Source organism: Copidosoma floridanum, unplaced genomic scaffold (assembly GCF_036245765.1).
Source record: "Copidosoma floridanum isolate Cflo_tuat_1 unplaced genomic scaffold, Cflo_Japanese_pri ptg000030l, whole genome shotgun sequence".
Classification (NCBI taxonomy): domain Eukaryota; kingdom Metazoa; phylum Arthropoda; class Insecta; order Hymenoptera; family Encyrtidae; genus Copidosoma; species Copidosoma floridanum.
In genome coordinates, this window is record NW_028321907.1 from 30,011,531 (window position 1) to 30,029,064 (window position 17,534).

The 17,534-nt window shown below is 31.0% G+C and overlaps 1 protein-coding gene across 1 annotated transcript in view; it reads left to right on the forward strand.

Moving 5' to 3' along the window:
- The window catches only part of bchs (WD repeat and FYVE domain containing 3 bchs), a 1,547,413-nt gene that overhangs the window by 806,358 nt on the left and 723,521 nt on the right, over positions 1-17,534 (forward strand). Inside the window, exons 23-25 of the mRNA XM_089597159.1 lie at positions 16,656-16,831; positions 16,908-17,056; positions 17,149-17,350. Coding sequence (XP_089453285.1) covers positions 16,656-16,831; positions 16,908-17,056; positions 17,149-17,350 — 527 coding nt within the window. The remainder of the gene's footprint in view (positions 1-16,655; positions 16,832-16,907; positions 17,057-17,148; positions 17,351-17,534) is intronic.

Below are 17,534 nucleotides of genomic sequence, written 5' to 3' on the forward strand. Positions count from 1 at the left end.
TGGTAATTGTTTCCTTGTATCCAGAGTCACTTGTCAGCAAGCTGACAGTTCCTCGTGGTTTGAATTAAGGTATGGATATATAGCTGCTTTAGTAATCTATGAAGCTTTTCAGTGTTCAACAATGGAAGGCTTCTTAGTACAAAAAATACTCGGCTTCTAACACTTTAATTCCTCAGCTATGCAAAGAGGAAAATAATGGGAGAATTCTGTTTTGTTCATAGTTGGTCAACAGTTAAGAGTAACAATTGGAGAAAGCAACATAAGAAAATCAGGGCTTATTGTAAAGAAAGATCTTCCAATGCTGGAAGCATCTCCTGATGGTTGGACTGACAACGTTGTCATCGAAATTCAATGTCCAACTGATTAAGATACAGTAACAAATTACCATAGTAATAGTAATTATATAATATATAATAAGTAATTATATAATTTGTTTGGCTAGAGCTGTATTAATTTTTTTTTAATCGCAATTTGCAAGAATTTTTTGTTTTCCGGTAAATTGTGAAGGTTACCACTATTTTTAACTAGCCATATATTGGTACACCTACCACCAACTCCTCTTGACATAAAAATAATCAGACCATCGAGTCTAACAACTATCAAAAACTTAGTTATATTGCACTTTTTATAATCAGATCACGTCAAAGCTTAATGTATAGCATTTGAGGGCTTCTCTATTTCTATTTCAAAACAGTCAATGATATTGTGTACCTCAAAATACCTGTATCTAAATTATTTTAGACGGTTTGCACTAATTTCATTATTATCTGGCCAAACTATTAAGTCACGAAAATATTGTACTATAATTTGAATACTTTTTTTAAAAATTCTACTGGTTTGACTCTCATATAAACCAAATTCACTAGAAAGAATAGCAAATGATAAATTTGTTTGAATATTTTGAATACTGAGATTTAAGGTCTCCTGCAGTACGTTAGTCTAATACCTAAAAACAACAATGAATTACTTTCTATCAAAATTTTAGTACAATTCATAAAAATATTATCTTTTAACAATTGAATTTGAGATTCCCGTTAATTGTTAGAGTCAGTCGTTGCAATGCTGGAAGTGTACAGGGATCTACCATCTGACACACTAGTGTTCATATCAGTACTTTTTAATTTATGAGGAATGTCATAACACTCATCAGAAAGACTCAAAACAAAAAGTTTTATGAAGTTGCAGGTGACGCTTGCATCTCTTAACATAACTTTATTCATTTGAACACTTTTTGTGTGAACTTTTGGTTTCACTTGAATATGTCTATGCTCCGCTGTAACACTGCACTGACTAAGTTTGTTCTGTTTCGCTTCCACAGATACCGATGATAGCCTGGCAATTAATTCAGGTTCTGCTTATGTGCCACAGTGATAAACTTGACTTTCAGAGAGAAAATACAAAACTCCATTGGATGATTCCCTGGAAGTTGATGTATTAGAACAATTTCGGGGATCTCTTAAATGTTTCATAACAAAATAAATTTTATTTAGATGAAATAAATAATATTATTTAACATTGACGATTGGTGAGCTTGCCTTGGCAGGGTACTTAAAACTTCTTGAGCAGGAGCAGACTCTTGCATTGCTTCAATACGAAACTGCTTCAATAATAATGTTACAGGTTAAGTTCTATTTTCAATAATAAAGTGTAGCGAATGACCAATTAGATGTGCTTAAATACTTACATCGAAGTCATCTTCGCAGCAATAACTGACTTTCATAATTTTTTTTTTCAAGACACCCTACAGCTTTACACCATCGTTTTCGTTTTATAGGGCTGCTCGGGACGGTAAAAAAAACTTTCGACGGTGTTTTTGCTGTTGTATTTTTAGAACCAGGTGCAAAACAGTATGTGTGCCAATTGAAATTAAAACTTATTTCTTTCTCATTCATTGTTTGACTTTTACGGTTGGATTTGATGTCATTAAACCGTTAAAACACAGTAGCAGACGACGAAGGTAAGAGCCGGTTCATCATTGTAGTTAGTTCGTTTTAGTAGGTACATGCATAAAAACGGGCAAATCCACTTACATTCAGAAGTTCTTATTTCATAGTCACGTGATAGTTGTTTGAATTTTGTATAGAATTGAGATTTTTTATTCGTAATTTGTAAAAGCATTAAAAAAAATGTCTGACACGTTTAATCAGACTACCATTTACTACCAAAAAACAATTAATTCAGAAAACATGCAAGTTCTATATTGATGAAATACTTTAAAGTACATTTAAAGATACTCATATTTCATGAGGTTTAGTGGAACACGATTACCAAATTTATAATATTTTTAAAAATGCATGTACCGTTATGCCGCTACGCAAGTTGAAAAAATTTTTCGTTTCGTAGTTATTGTCAGAAGATTTTTGTGGCAAAGAGTTATGAAAAAAAATTAAACAATTCTTTATCATTATTTCTAAAAAGAAAGAGAAGAAAATGCTTCATTACAGCTACATTACATTTTCAAATTTAAAGAAAACACCAAAACATTTTCAAGAAAGTCTTAGAAATAGTTAAAAGAACATGACACGATTAGTGTGATACAAATATCCTGTTTGGTGAAGAATTTTTTTTTTTTAATATTTGGGTTGGATTCTTCCAGTTTTCAAAAAATGTAATGGAAGCATGACTATGTAAGAAAGCATAGTAAAAGTATAAAATTATCGTATATTTAGTCATTGTTTTATACTCAAAGACTTCATTTTAATAATCATTAATTTGATGAAACGTTTCCAAAATTATTAATAAACATTGGAGAACAAAAAATTGAGTGATCGCAAGTGCCCAGTGAATAGAAAACAACTGATATTTGTTACAATGTTTTTGGTTAAGATGTTAAGTTTTTAATAAATAACTTTATTTTATTCTTACATAACAAATACACGGTCTTCGTGTGTAATAAAATTATAAATCATGTAAAAAGAAGAATAAAAACATATTACAACATAGATCATGTCTCATACAAAGGTATTGATAAATCTCATAGCGAAATTTATATAAATTTTTCAAATTAATGTCTCAACAATATTTGTAAAGCCTATCTCTGCATAAGCTTTATTCCGAAAATGGAACAGTTGCTATGTTGATACGAAATAATACAGTTAATAAGCTTATTAAAATTTTATGACCAAAAACCATTGTGCAGCACTTCCTCAAGAGTAGTGTAGAAATACGTTGTCAAATTGTATAAATAAAATAATTATGATGTAAGTGGTGGAAATTGGCTGAAGAGGGTTAGGAAAAACAATAGAGCGTTGCTCAGCCAATGTATTTAGAAATTGCAAGGGGGCTAAGCAGGTATCTTGGGAAGTGCGAGAAAAACTGAGAGGAGGTGTACAAAGAGTAGTTTAACTAAAAATGCCATGATAACTGATATAACTTTACCTCACTTAGAGATATAGCTGAAGGATGGCCAAAGAAAGTTCTTTAAAATTTTTGGGGGGCTTGGAAAGTGGAAGGGGTGGATAAAAAAAATAACCCAATAAAAACGAGGTAAGAACCAATAGAATCTCACCCTTTTGAGAGAGGTGGGTAGGGGGAGGCAAGGAGCTCTTTAAAATCTAGTGGGGGAGGGGGCTGCGGAGAATAGTAGAGTTGCAGAGAGCGGTAAAACAAAAGTTAAACTTCGTAAAAATAAGATGAAAACTGGTAGAATTTTATCTTGTTTTGAGGGGGGCTAAGAAGTGGCCAAGAAGGGTTGAGGAAATTTGTAGAATGACCCTCTAAAAGTACTATATAATATAGGAAGATATATATGTGTGTATGTATATATATATATGCCGAAAAGAGCGATCATACATGTATGGAAGTCTTAGAAATAGTATCTCGAGCACTGCTCATCTCCTATAGAATAGTATACCATGCCAGTTCATGTCACTTTAAAACGTTAATTTCACCAACGTTTTTGATAGAAATTATTTACGTATCTTTTTTATATTTGTTAAAGCGTAAAGAATATCCACACATAATAGCAAATTGTTCTTCTGTATCATTTTCCACATGTTTAATAAAAAAAATCTTAATTCAAGATGTAACCGACTGGAAGAATCACGTTAAGTTGTATTTGTAAGCAAATACACTCTAGAAATTTTTGTTATTTTTGTAATTTTTCGTATGATTGATTACTATGAGAAGAACTTGTAAAATTTTTAAATGGATATTAAAGTCGTTATTTTAATTAAATAAGAAAGAAGAGGTCGAGTATGCATAAAAACGTATACATGGTTGTATCTATATGATGAATTGAAGTGTCAGCGTTGCTGCTTACTTACAGTCCTCTCAACTCTCTTACCATTCAACCTGCAAACTGTGATTAATATCCTTCAATAAATCGAACCAGGCGTGAGGGATCAACAGAACTCTGGTTGGAACAAAATTCCATTTGCTTTTTTGTAGACGTTGGCAACATACAGTCATAATGTACAGGATAAAATATCAAGTCAATGAAATAAAAAATTAGTAATATAATAAATTTATTATGTATACAATAAACATAACTTACAGGAACATTAAAAAAAAAACAACACGTTATTAAAAGGGAATTGACCAAGAGGATTAGTTATTTATGAGTGTATTAGGATCAAGAACAGTAATAAATTTTCTTTCAAGTTTGCACATGTCCTACGAGATTAAAAAATAATAAAAATACCAATTGTGACTGTGTCAACAGAACCATTATTATTGTAAGCCAACATTTAAGTTTGTAATAACACTTCAAAGTATCACTTTAAAAAATTAATTAACAAGAAACTAATAATTTTTCTCTGAGTTTAAAAATAACTTCTTATTGTGCAACGTTAGATCTAAGTTCTTGGACGAAATTATTTTTTCCATATTACTGGGAAAATTTCCTGAGGAAGTTACCAATTTTTTCTCTACTTAAATACGTAATATTCTATCGTTTTTTTTTTTATTTTGGGCAATGAAGCAAACACCCAATTTTACAGCCAGTGCAATCTGTGCAATAACGCGGGGTGTGGGAAGTGGGAAGAGACTAATACGTTATTTGTGAAATCAAGCTATACGTATATGTTTATGTTATGTAAGTAGATAAGTAAGATGTAGTGTATGTAATGTGTATGTAATATACATGCTCTAATACTATGTAAACTAAAGTCTTGCAATATATACAAGATTCACTAAAAGTCCATCAGTCTCTTCCGAACCTTGCTGAGAGAAACACCTTTATTTATCCATTGTCTCAAACAGCACAGTGGCAATGAGGATAGCAACACTTGTATACAAGTTACACAAAATAAAATGGTTGGCACAACAACTACAGCACGGATACAACAAGTTACAAAAAGTGAACTTATATTAGTGTGTCAAACAAATTATTTAGAAGTAAACGAAAGTGAAACTATAAATGATTTGCGGTTGACATTAAGAACATTTGTAAAAGATGAAATTAAGGAAGAAAATAGTGCAAGTATACGGACATTGAAAGACGTACAAATTATAGAAGAAATAAAAAAAATGATTGTGCAAAAAGTGAAAGTGATGGAAATTTCGGCTAATCTAGATTTTGAAATCAAAAAAGGAAATTGGGAAAAATTTATTGACAGGATTAAACAATATTTCTTGGCAAATAAAATCACAGATAAAAACAGGCAACGGGCGATTCTACTCAGCAAGGTAAATGCCGATACGTATGATACAATTGATAAAAATTGTAAACCAAATAAGCCTGGCACGAAGACATTTGAGGAAATTATTAAAATCGTGAAAGAGCACTTGAAGCCAAGAGTATCGTATTTTTTGCACCGCTTAACGTTTAGACAACAAGTACAAAATGAAAATGAAACGATCAACGTGTACACTACTATTTTAAAGAATATTGCAAACGACTGAAAGTTGACGAATCTTGATGAACAAATATTGGATCAACTAGTGGTTGGAGTAGAAAGCAAAATTATAAATGCCGAATTGTTAAGAATTAAGGATCCAACATAAAAAAAAGCAATAAAAAGAGCTTTGGGGATAGAAGCAGCGAACAATGGAGCTGAAAAATTGCAAAATTTAACAGAAAACAAAGGTGTATCAAATCATAAAGAAATACATAAAATCGACACGAACTCACAAAAATAGAAAACAAAAGGAGACACTGAATACGGGTGCGGCGATGTCAGTTTTATCATTGTCATAGAAAAAAAAATACTTTAAAGATTTACAAATCGATAAAGCAAATATGATGTTAATAAATCAACATGAATCAATGTATACGTTACATTAAAATTAAAGCAAACGACATCGACTTTATTTTTTATGTTTATGTAACCAAATCGAATGAACTTGCAATCATTGGTAGACCTTGGTTAAAAACACCCAATTTATGGCCCTTGATAAAAAATTTATTGTTTAAATCGATAGAACCATGTAATTTCAACCCCGAATTAAAGTCAATACTAGATAAACACAAAATAGTATTTTCGAAAGCAAAGGGTGTGTTTTCGAAAGGAATGGTTAAACTTGAACTTAAAGAAAACAGCAAACCGAAATATGTACTTGCACGTACAGTTACATTTGATTTAAAAGAACGAGCCGAAAATGAATTAGAAAGATAAGTTCAGCAAAAGATAATCGAACTGGTTGAGAATAGTGAATGGGTGACTCCGATTGTACCTATAGTAAAGTTTGACGGTAATATACGGATATGTGCAGATTTCAAGGTGACCGTTAATCCATTATTGATAACAAAAAGGCATCCCGTACTAAGTTTTGATCTCGCACTAACAAATTTATAGGGTGACAAACGATATTCTCAGGTAGATTTGCGTGAAACATACTTGAAAATGCCCGTCAAGGAAAATTCCCAGCCAGCATTAAGAATCAATACTCACAAGGGTTTTTTCCCCTATGAATTCATGACTTTTGGCATCAGTTCAGTGCCAGGAATCTTCCAGGCACTTATAAAAGAAATTTTGATGAACATTTCGAGAGTGGCTATCATTGTTGCTGATGATATTGTGATAAAGGGTCGAACAACGCATAATCATTTCAAAAATTTGGATGCAGTATTAATGAAACTAGAAGAAAGTGGTTTGAAAGTAAGAGTACATGAATGTAAATTTTTTGAGGAAAGAATTACTTATTTAGGTTACCAAATTGACAAAAATAACATAAGCATTGATCCCAATAAATACCAAGCCATTACAGAAATGAAATTCCGTTGAACAAAAAATAACTGCAATTATTGTTAGGAAAAATCAATTATTGTGGCAGATTGTTTAAAAAGCGAGCAGAAAGATTAGCACCGTTGTACAAATGCAATAATCAGAAAAATTTCACATGGAATACTGAATGTGCAAAAGCGTTTGAAGTTGTAAAAATCAAATTAAAACGAAACATAGTTAATAATGACCCGAATTTGCCTATATTACTTACATGTGTCACCTTCAGGTTTAGCTGCGTACTGAAGTCGAAATTTCCCAGAAGACGAAAAGCCGATAGCCTTTGCGTCCAAGCGTTTGATGAAGGCTCGGAAGAATTACTTATAAATAGATAGGGAGGCAGTGGCGATTATATTTAGAGTTACAAAATTCTATGACTATCTATGTGCTCGGGAATTCACACTAAAGTCTAGTCATATTCCTCTGTATGGAATTTTCGGGCTAGAAAAAGGTATACTACGAATGGCTGCAAATCGTTAACAAAATTGGGCATTCTTTCTATCAGTATTTAAGTATAAAATTGAATGTATAAAATCGACTGAAAATAAAGTCGCCGATGTTCTCTCGCGTTTACCAAGCAATGAAAATGAGGGTAAGAACGATAAAAAATAAAGTGAAGAGCTCACGTACTTGCAATATGTAGTTTAATTAAATGTTACAAATTTAGATTATAAGAAAGTAACGCGCGAGACTGCAAAAGATCGAATGTTATCAGTAGTTAAAAAAGTATGAGAAGAAGGGTGGCCAGCAAAAAAATTAAAATACGGGAGTGATAATTTCAAAGCGTATGCTATTGGAAAAGATGAAATATCAATTAAACGTGGCTGCCTTATGTGGGGCCAACGTGTTATTGTTCCGTAAAAATTACAAACACAAGTTTGTATGATAACTTTGAAAAAGGTAACGTTGTTTTAGCTAAAGATTTTCGTAACAGATATCCATCATGATCCGAAGCTACAATTGTGCAAAAGTTGTCTCCACGAAATTCCATAATTCAATTTAAAGAGGGAGAAGGGTTGCATAAACGTCATTTTGATCAATTGCAGCATTGGCGTAAATTAAGAACTGTATCAGAGAGAAGTGTTTGTAATACTCAACCTGAATTTACGGCGAATCCAAATATTGATATTGTGAGAAAATCTACTCGAGAAAAAAAGCAGGTTTAGCGTTATGCTTCCGATTGGTTCTGAATATATTCAAAGTCTAATGTAATGAAATTCATTGTATGCAAAATTTAATATAAAAGGGGAAAGGATGTAGTGTATGTAATATACATGCTTTAATACTATGTAAACTGTAGTCACGTGATATAAACAAGATTCAATAAAAGTCCATTAGCCTCTTTCGAGAGAGAGGGAGAGAGCTGCATGCAGCAATGCGTATAGCTTTATACGTGGCTGTATAACTATAGTGGGGTCGGAAAAAAGTCTTGTTATATTTTTTTTGTCTAGCCCCCATTTGCCCAAAACTCTTAACGCGAGAAAAGGAACTTCGTTTCAAATAGCACGTTAGTCCAATATAGAAGATTGTCAAAGAATAAAGCGAAATTAAAATTAGTAAACGTATTAATGTTAGCTTGTATGAATAAACTATTGATAGAAATAAGAAATAAAAAATTGTAAGCTGCTTCAAAATTTTTTAAAAATTATAGAAAAATTTAAACAGATTCTATAATCAATCATAATTTACTTTTTTTTAAAATTCGAATACATGAAAATTAGGTTAATACTGACCATTACTTAGAAAAGCAGCTACTGAAAAATATTTGTCACTAAGTTTCGGAAAAATTCATTCAATTGTGAAAAATGAAATTTAATGATATAAATAACTCAATAATTTGTAGAATGTGTAATCAAATCTTACTAATAAATTATCAGTAAATAAATGACAGAATTACAGATCAGTTATGAACCATACTATAAGAGTGTGGAACGGTTTATTTTATAATAGGTAGCGCTTATAGCAGAGTGGATAAAATACTTGTCTAGTGCACAGAAGATCGCTGGTTTGATTTTTGACAAATAGTGTTTTTTTTATTTTTAATTAGGTATAGAACGAAAAATCAAGATAAAATTTTTTTTTCCTACCTGCGCTTTGGTGGTGTGGTGCAGCGTGGTGAGGTTCGCAATATAAAATAAAAAATTTACTAACGTTTCATATTTTTTGAGGTCACTCATTTGCAATCGTTGGCTTAAAAAACCTTAAATTCCAGTTGTTTATGTGTTTATATTTCATATCCATAAAAATGAAAGACTTTTTCTAACTTAAAGAAGATGGGGATTAGAACGTGGAGCGTGAAGGAGGTTGAAGCTCCACTTGTGTGAATATTTCATATCTATAAAAATGAAAGACTTCTTTCTTATTTAAAGAAGATAGGGATTAGAACGTAGAGCGTGTAGGAGTTTGAAGATCCACTTGTGTATATATAAGTATAGATAATGCTCGAAATAAAATATATTCGTTATAGTATATTCTAATTGGTTCGTGATTACATTAAAATTGTTTAAAATCAATAACCTTAATTTTAAAACAACGTAAGTTTCGTAAACACGTATATTTAACTATATATATTTACAACTTTAGGTGCTTTTAAATTATTTGTTGATAATATGGTAGAATTATGTGGATGTCCTTATAACTCCTGATTTGTCCACATTGTCACCCGCCCTTATACTTATAATTTTCCGCATAACTCCCCTTTCTGTAAATATGTCTAGCTCCTGGCAATGACTACCACGATCTTTACTATTTACATTCTCATACACAAGAATTTAATCAATACTTACAGTATCATATCAAATATTATTTGGACATGTTTGGTAGACTTTGAATTTGAATTAAAGTTACAAATACAAAAAAAAGTTTACTGGCCAAATCTATTTATCTCATAGACAGTGTGAGAAAAATAGCTACATAACATAAAAAAATTTGGACTCAGTATAATGAAATGTATAACTAAATCAAAGAGACATAATTGCTGGAGGGTGGAGGGCTAAAAAACTTGGCAGAGAGTGGTCGAGGCGTATTAGGAGATTATGGAGGACTTTAATGGGGCTACAGACTTACATAAATATAATAAAGAAGAAATGTATTTCACCTTCTTATATGGGGAGCCTTCTTACCTATAAAGGGAATAAAGGAGCGACAAGATTCGTTGCCTGCCCCACTAAAGGTATCATATAATATTTGTAGATATTCATCTATACTATATAGTTGTCAGGGTGGGCGTTCCACATTACTCTCCCGCCTTTGCTACCTTAATGTCCCCTCTTAAAATAAGAAAAAGTTCGACTTCTATCAATATTACTTGAACCATACAAAATAATATCCAAAGTCTTGTTATTGTGTATCGTGTATTTGTTCTTGTTTAACCATATGTGATATAATTGAAATAATTATTATTCTTATCGATAGATCATAGTGAGCAGATGGAACTGCCACTGGCTACAGCTTGTAGCAACCGCTGTAAGCCTAGCAAAAGAGGTAGCGTCTAGCTGCTGGAAGAAGTGGCTAGCCGCACTCTGATGTAAATATGTCCTGGAAATTCAAAAACTTTGTGATTTGTTGATACCTAAAGTGTTGTCTGTTTTAACGTTAAGTTCTTTTAGTAAAAAAAAAGTGCAACCAAAATTCAATGGGAAGAAAGCCCTGTCATTTATCCCAGTACCTTTCACGAAACATATTTTTTCGACTTCTTCTGAGAAATGCCATAGTCTTTTAAATCTGGTAAGATTTAAAGTACCATGTTTTATTCCCAACTTAACAATAAATTGTATAATTTTTTTAAGCTTCGTAAAATAGCAATGCAAAACTTACTCAGCAAAGATTATACTAAAAGCATCATCTGTTGATAGAGGGTTGGCACGCAGAACCCTCTGGGGCCATAGGCCCACTAGTATGTAAGTATAGAAAGAATTATTAAAACGACTTTTTGTTAAAAAATTTCGTTCAACTATAGTCTTATAACAAACTTCTAAGTGTTACACTATAAAAAGTTAGGAAAATTTATTATTAGAAATAGAAAAAATATTCTTTTAATTGAAAATAATCTATAAAATTTATGCTTTTTTTATTTTGACTTTGGTTTACTTTACAAAGATTTTTGTATTTTTAAAATTTAAAAGGCATACTGAAAAATGAGGCAATTTACTTAATTTAAATAGTAGAGGTTGAAATTCTGAGTATGCAGGGGAAATGAGCAAAGTCCTACTAGTATATGAACTTATACTTAAACACACAAATATATATATTCACATATATTATATAGTTGTTTATGTAAGTCACTTAAGTCATTCCACTTAATCCTCCACTGTTCCCCCACAGACTTCTTATATTATCAAGTGAAATTCCCTTGGTTTCTTCAATATTTCCTTCTGTTTGGCTTTTTAGTGGAACGCCCCACAGACTTTCTACCAACTCCCCACAGACCACCTACTGACTTTCTGCACAAATTTTAGTGTTTCTTCACCGACTCCCCAGCCTCCTGCACGATTTTTATTGTTCCCCCACTGATCTTCTACCTATATACTTACCCATTCCTTTACCTATGTCAGTCAGTATAAACATGATTCTTACAACGCTGACACTGCTCGATTTCGCTATTTTTGAGGGTTCAAATGACAATAGCAAACCAAAAATGCGTAGATTTTTTCTTGGACGAACATTTTTTTCAATTTTTTGACGTTATCTTGCTATCCGAAGATAGTAATAGCGGTGCCACTGGAGGTGATCTCAAGGTTAGCTTTTTGTTTTAGTACATAACTTGCATGTACATCTTAAGTTTTTTAGTACATACACATAGATTACAAAATTTGAAACGCGCGTCTCGAGTAGGTAGCTGACTATGGTCACGGACTGCACTTATATGAGTGCGCAGCTTTGAGAACGTTGAATAAGTTATATACTACTGGCTTTGGCGTTTCAAAACGATTTGAAATCAAATCTTTTTTTTTCAATCTTTAAAACTTTTAAATTTTGGAAGGATTATTTATTTTTTAATTAATAGACGCTTTTCATGAAGAAGAGGACTACTCAGATTTTTTCATCTGAAATAACGTTAGAAATAATAGTTAGTGCTTCTCTTTCTTCGAAGCGTTGTTGTATTTTAATGATGTTATTTATAGGAAGTTTAATTTCATGAGTATAGTAACAATTATTGAAATTAGATTAAATTTAACATTTGTATACGATTCTTATTATGTAATGTTAGGCAGTTGGCGCGCGAAGTCTGCAGACTTGAGCCCTACTAGTCAATAGAGATATACATTTACAAAAAGTGACTAACGCAGACTTAAGTATTGTTTAGACATACTTCTATAAAATTGTTATGATGGCTGTCCATAAAAACATAAAAGTTTTTTCTCACGTGAATGATTGCATAAGTTACCTTCGATTAACATACACTTATACATATGCACATGTACTATTGGGGCTTTGCGTGCCAACCCCTCAATACTCTGTCCTAATATAAGAAGTGTGCAATTTCATATAACTTCTTTATTTCAAGTCTTATATTATTAGTCATGCCATTCCATACTCTGAGAAGTAACGTTTATTGCATAGGAATATTTCGTAATACAATATTATATGCAGCATTATATTTATTGCGATGGATAATGTGATAATGCTTAAATATCTATATGTTAATATGTATATTTGATCTATGTCACGTCTAATACACCAAGCATAGATCCCGAATATATCCTAGACTAATAATTCTTTTAATTCAAGGTAGTGTAAGGAACAACTGTTAGGCCAGTGGATTTGGGCCTTTGTTGTAACGTAATTACCCATAGGTTTAACATAGTCTGTTGTATTCATTTCTGTGTAGGTAACATGATTCTTACATTCGTTCCGATATCGGAGGTAAGAAACATTGTTAAATTAACGTTTTAATGTACAAAAATCGCTGAAAAAAGGTTTTTTTGGCATTTGTGTTGAACGTACATAAGTATGTACACACATACAATAATGTAACTACAACAATTAGATTTTTCGAAACTTGTAGTTTATAGAAATCTGAATAATTAAAGATTAGTTTAATTGAATTTAGTTGATAATTTGTTTAAATAACAATAAATCAATGTTTGAAATTCCAAAACCTTTTTTGATAGTTAATTTTTTTTTGTACAACGAAAAAATCTTACGCTCTTAAAAATTTGTAACAATACACATTTGATGACCCCAAATGTATCATAAAATTTTCACGGCATAAAATTTCTTCGTATACAAGGTATTATACTTATTTATTAAAAGAACGTTAAACTTTGATAACATTCTACCCAGTTCCTGCCAACAAAAATACTCAACCCATGGCTCATTTCTTTCGTAAAGACCCATATTTACGATAGTACCATTAGAATAATCATTTTTTTTATTTGAGAACTGCCAAAATGGTATCCGAAAATGTGCACTTTTCAGCAATATGTATTTTTTTTAAATCTCTTAAATAAAAGACTATAGTAGCATGGAGTTTAACGCGTATTTAAACAAAATAAGAGTTGCTCTAGCATGCTCAGAAGCCAAGAAAATTTTTTTTCTGAAACATCAATCTTTAGCTTAATTTTAATATTAATACTTCAAATCAGAGATATAAACGGTTCAATACTAACATTTTGTGAATTCATGACGTACTACACAAATCCAGCTTTTCAAACAGATATAGAATTACCCACAATTAATTGTTGTTTTTGAGAAACAATCGATTATCAAAGAAAAATTGTGATTGAAATCTTGGTCAAGCTGTTTCTAGTTTTCGAAGGAAAAAAAGTTACAGTATTTTCGTTGTTTTATTAGAATTCATTGTTTTTTTTTTTTTTATTTGGAGTAGTGCAAAAACTTATTTACAATAAGGATGGTTTTAGTACAAAATTATTTAATTAATTTAGTGTTTAACATAAATGATTTTCTTAATTTGTAGAATTTTTTTTTTGACGCTGTATTAATCTTTTGATATGCATTGATTTGTAAATAAACGGTACTGGAAAATGAAGAAAATATCAGCAACGTAAATTGAGTTCTTATTTTATTAAAGTAACTTTCTCATTCTTAGAGCAGGTTTGTTTAACGTGCATCCCACAGAAGAAACATTATTAGAGTCATTCATATCATTTTTTCCATGTCCAGTTATATCATTCACTAATTGATGCACATCGTTATTATTACAATCATTTTTATCGCCATCAGCATTAATCCAATCATCGATAAATATTGCCGTACTGTAACTTTCCCACATCTTCCCGTGAACACAACCTCGAACACTTTGAGCTGTGCTTATGACATTTACAACTATTATTGACGCAGTTTCTTTGCAAGAACACGAAATCTTTATCAAATGCTGTTGGGTTACTGTGCCTCCGTCGCTTGTAGGAGTTTGAAAGCACTGTTGTATAGTTGATAACTAAAGTTAATTGCATTTAACGATTATTTTTATTACCTAATTATAATTGTAGTTGTTAATTCACTCGTAAGATGCGTTGGTTTGCAGGTGCACACGTGAAACGCAAGCTTTCGAAAGACAGTTTCTTTTGGATCTCACAGCGCTCGTACTGCAAGTATCGTAAATTATGTAAAGTAAAACTCTTGCCATACTTCCAGCCAGTTATGTTATGACAGCTTGTGGTTCATAAAAAACTCGAGATAAATTTTTCAATACCCCTTGACATTTATCAAAAATTTCACCTTTGCCCTGGTTAAAAAAAAACATAATGTAGTATCACAGCCAGGAAATATATATAGGAAGCTTATAAATTAACTTAGTTGCATATACTTAAAACTATCTGCATCGTATCACACTAATTGCAAAAAATTTGATTTTTCCTTGTAGGTTTGTTTTTCTAAATGTAAGTTGCTCAGAGATAAAAAAAACATCACGCTAAGGAACAAAATGAAATTGTTTTCCACAAACTAAAAAAATTATTTCTTTATATCATTTATTCGTTTAAAAAATTTTGTAATATGACCATGCTAGTTGTTCATAAACTTTTACACTATCCCAAATAGAAAACGATTATAATTAGGTAATACATCGTTAAATGCAATTAACTTTAGTTAGCAAGTATACAACGTTGCTCTGAAACTCCTACAAGCGAAGATACTGTAATTTTTTTTTCTCTGAAAGTTAGAAACAGCTTGACCAAGTTTTTAATCACTATTGTTCTTAGATAATCGATTGTTTCTGAATAATGACAATTGATTTTAGATAATTTTATATCTGTTTGAAAAGCTGGATTTACGTCCTAAATTCACAAAATTTAAGTATTGAAACGGTTATACCTTTGATTTCAAGTATTAATATTAAAAAATAAATTAATAATCGATGTTGAAGAACAAAAAGTTGTCTTGGCTTCTGAGCCTGCTACAGCAACTCTTCTTTTGTTTAAATACGTGTGAAATTTCCAGCTATTTATCTATGAAGATCGCATGCTGCTACAGTCCTTTACTTACGAGATATTTTTAAAAAAACATCTCTGAAAAGTGCGCATTTTTGGGTGCCATTTTGGCGGTTTTCAAATAAAAAAATTAGTATTTTCATACCATCATTGTACAAAATAAGTCTTTTTGAACAAAATGAGCACTGGATTGATTGGTTTTGTCGACGGGAACTGGGTGAAGTGGCATTAAACACTTAAAAATTTTTTAATAAATCAATACAATATCTTGTGTACAAAGAAAGATTTTTTCGTGAAACTTTAATGGAAAATTCGTGTATTAGTTCAAATTTTCAAGTGCATAGGATTCTATCTTTTTATAAAATTTTGACATTGATTTGATATTTCAACAAATCATTAACTAAATTTAATTTAAACTCATCTTCAATTGTTCAGATTTCTATTATCTACAAGTTACGAAGAATCTAATCGTTGCAGTTATGATATGTTAAGCGCAAATGTCAAAAAACGCTTTTCACTGGCCTATGTTTGAAATGGATTTTTGGAACAGAAAATGAAATTGAAAGTTTTGTCGAAAATTATGATATTTTTGGAATAACAATAAATTATACAAAATTAAAGATTGACTCATAGTATTAAAAATCGTTCAAGTATTTTCAATTTAACAACTTTTTCTGGTTATAGTGACAGTGGGCATCATGACTTATTACGTCATGATAATGTCGAAATTAAGAATTTACCAAAGAAAAGTATAAACAAAAAATATTCTAATAAATAAAAATTGCAGGATAATATAAACATCACTTTTTTAATTAAAAAAAAAGGTATGCAGTGTTGCAAATAGTAAAATAAGATTTAAAAATAAATTATCATCAATCTGTTAGTTGGGATAGAAATATTTGGGATCCTAGTTGGGTTTGTATTGTACTTATTAAGAAAAAAAAAAATTGTTTACGACAAAGTTGTTGAATTTTTTTATCATAAAGAATATCTCTCATGTTAATACATAAATATTCTCACAGACCGTTCAATTTTTATTTACTACTGTAACAAAAAATTATAATTTTATTAACAATATTTAGCAGAAAATGTACTGTTACAGGTTTCAATACACAATTAACTGGTGGTAATACGACTGCCACAAGTCTGCAAGTGCCCGGATTTCAACACTTAGAGTTAATACTTCCACAACATATTGATCTTGTTCCTGAATTATACTTCTTATTTATAGCTCTAATGATGCGGCAACCAACTAAGTTATTACCAGCTGATTCAAAAGTAACGTACTCTTATTTCTTAATATCAACGAAAGCATAGTAAAGTTTCTGACAATAACTTCTTGCATCGATTTCAGCTTGATATTGACAATATTTGGAATTTCTTATTTGGTGTACCAGCCAATCATTTTCCTTCATTATTACCATCTCGAATAAGATTGTGTTCCGAAGCAATGGTGATTTTACTTATTTTAGTACGAAAAATGGTGCATAGTTACACAAGCAGGTAATACACATTTTTTAACAAATAAATCGTTACTTAATGTTGTTATGATTAAAGCATTAGTCACATAAATAACCCTTCCTTTCATTTAACAGCACATTAGTCCCACCTGACTGGTTGAATGAGTCTCCCGTGACACTAGTGCAATTTTTCAATTATCTGTATCACACATTTCAAGAATTTATGATAATATTTATGAGTGGTGAGGTCTTAGGAGCTTTAGTGGCAACAATATTCCCAATCTCTGATAATATCAGTACCATGGACATCAGTGATAAGAATACCCCAGCTGATGAGGTAACAACAATTATTGATAAATAACATAAATATTTATTACTAAACTATCTTGTAACATCTACTTTCTGTTATGCGTATCTGAAAGGTACTTTCGTTTTAAGATCACTCTTTAAAAAAAGTCCTCTTCTATTTACAATCCGAGTAAAAATACTTCTTATTAAATTAATTGTTTAATTTTTTTTGG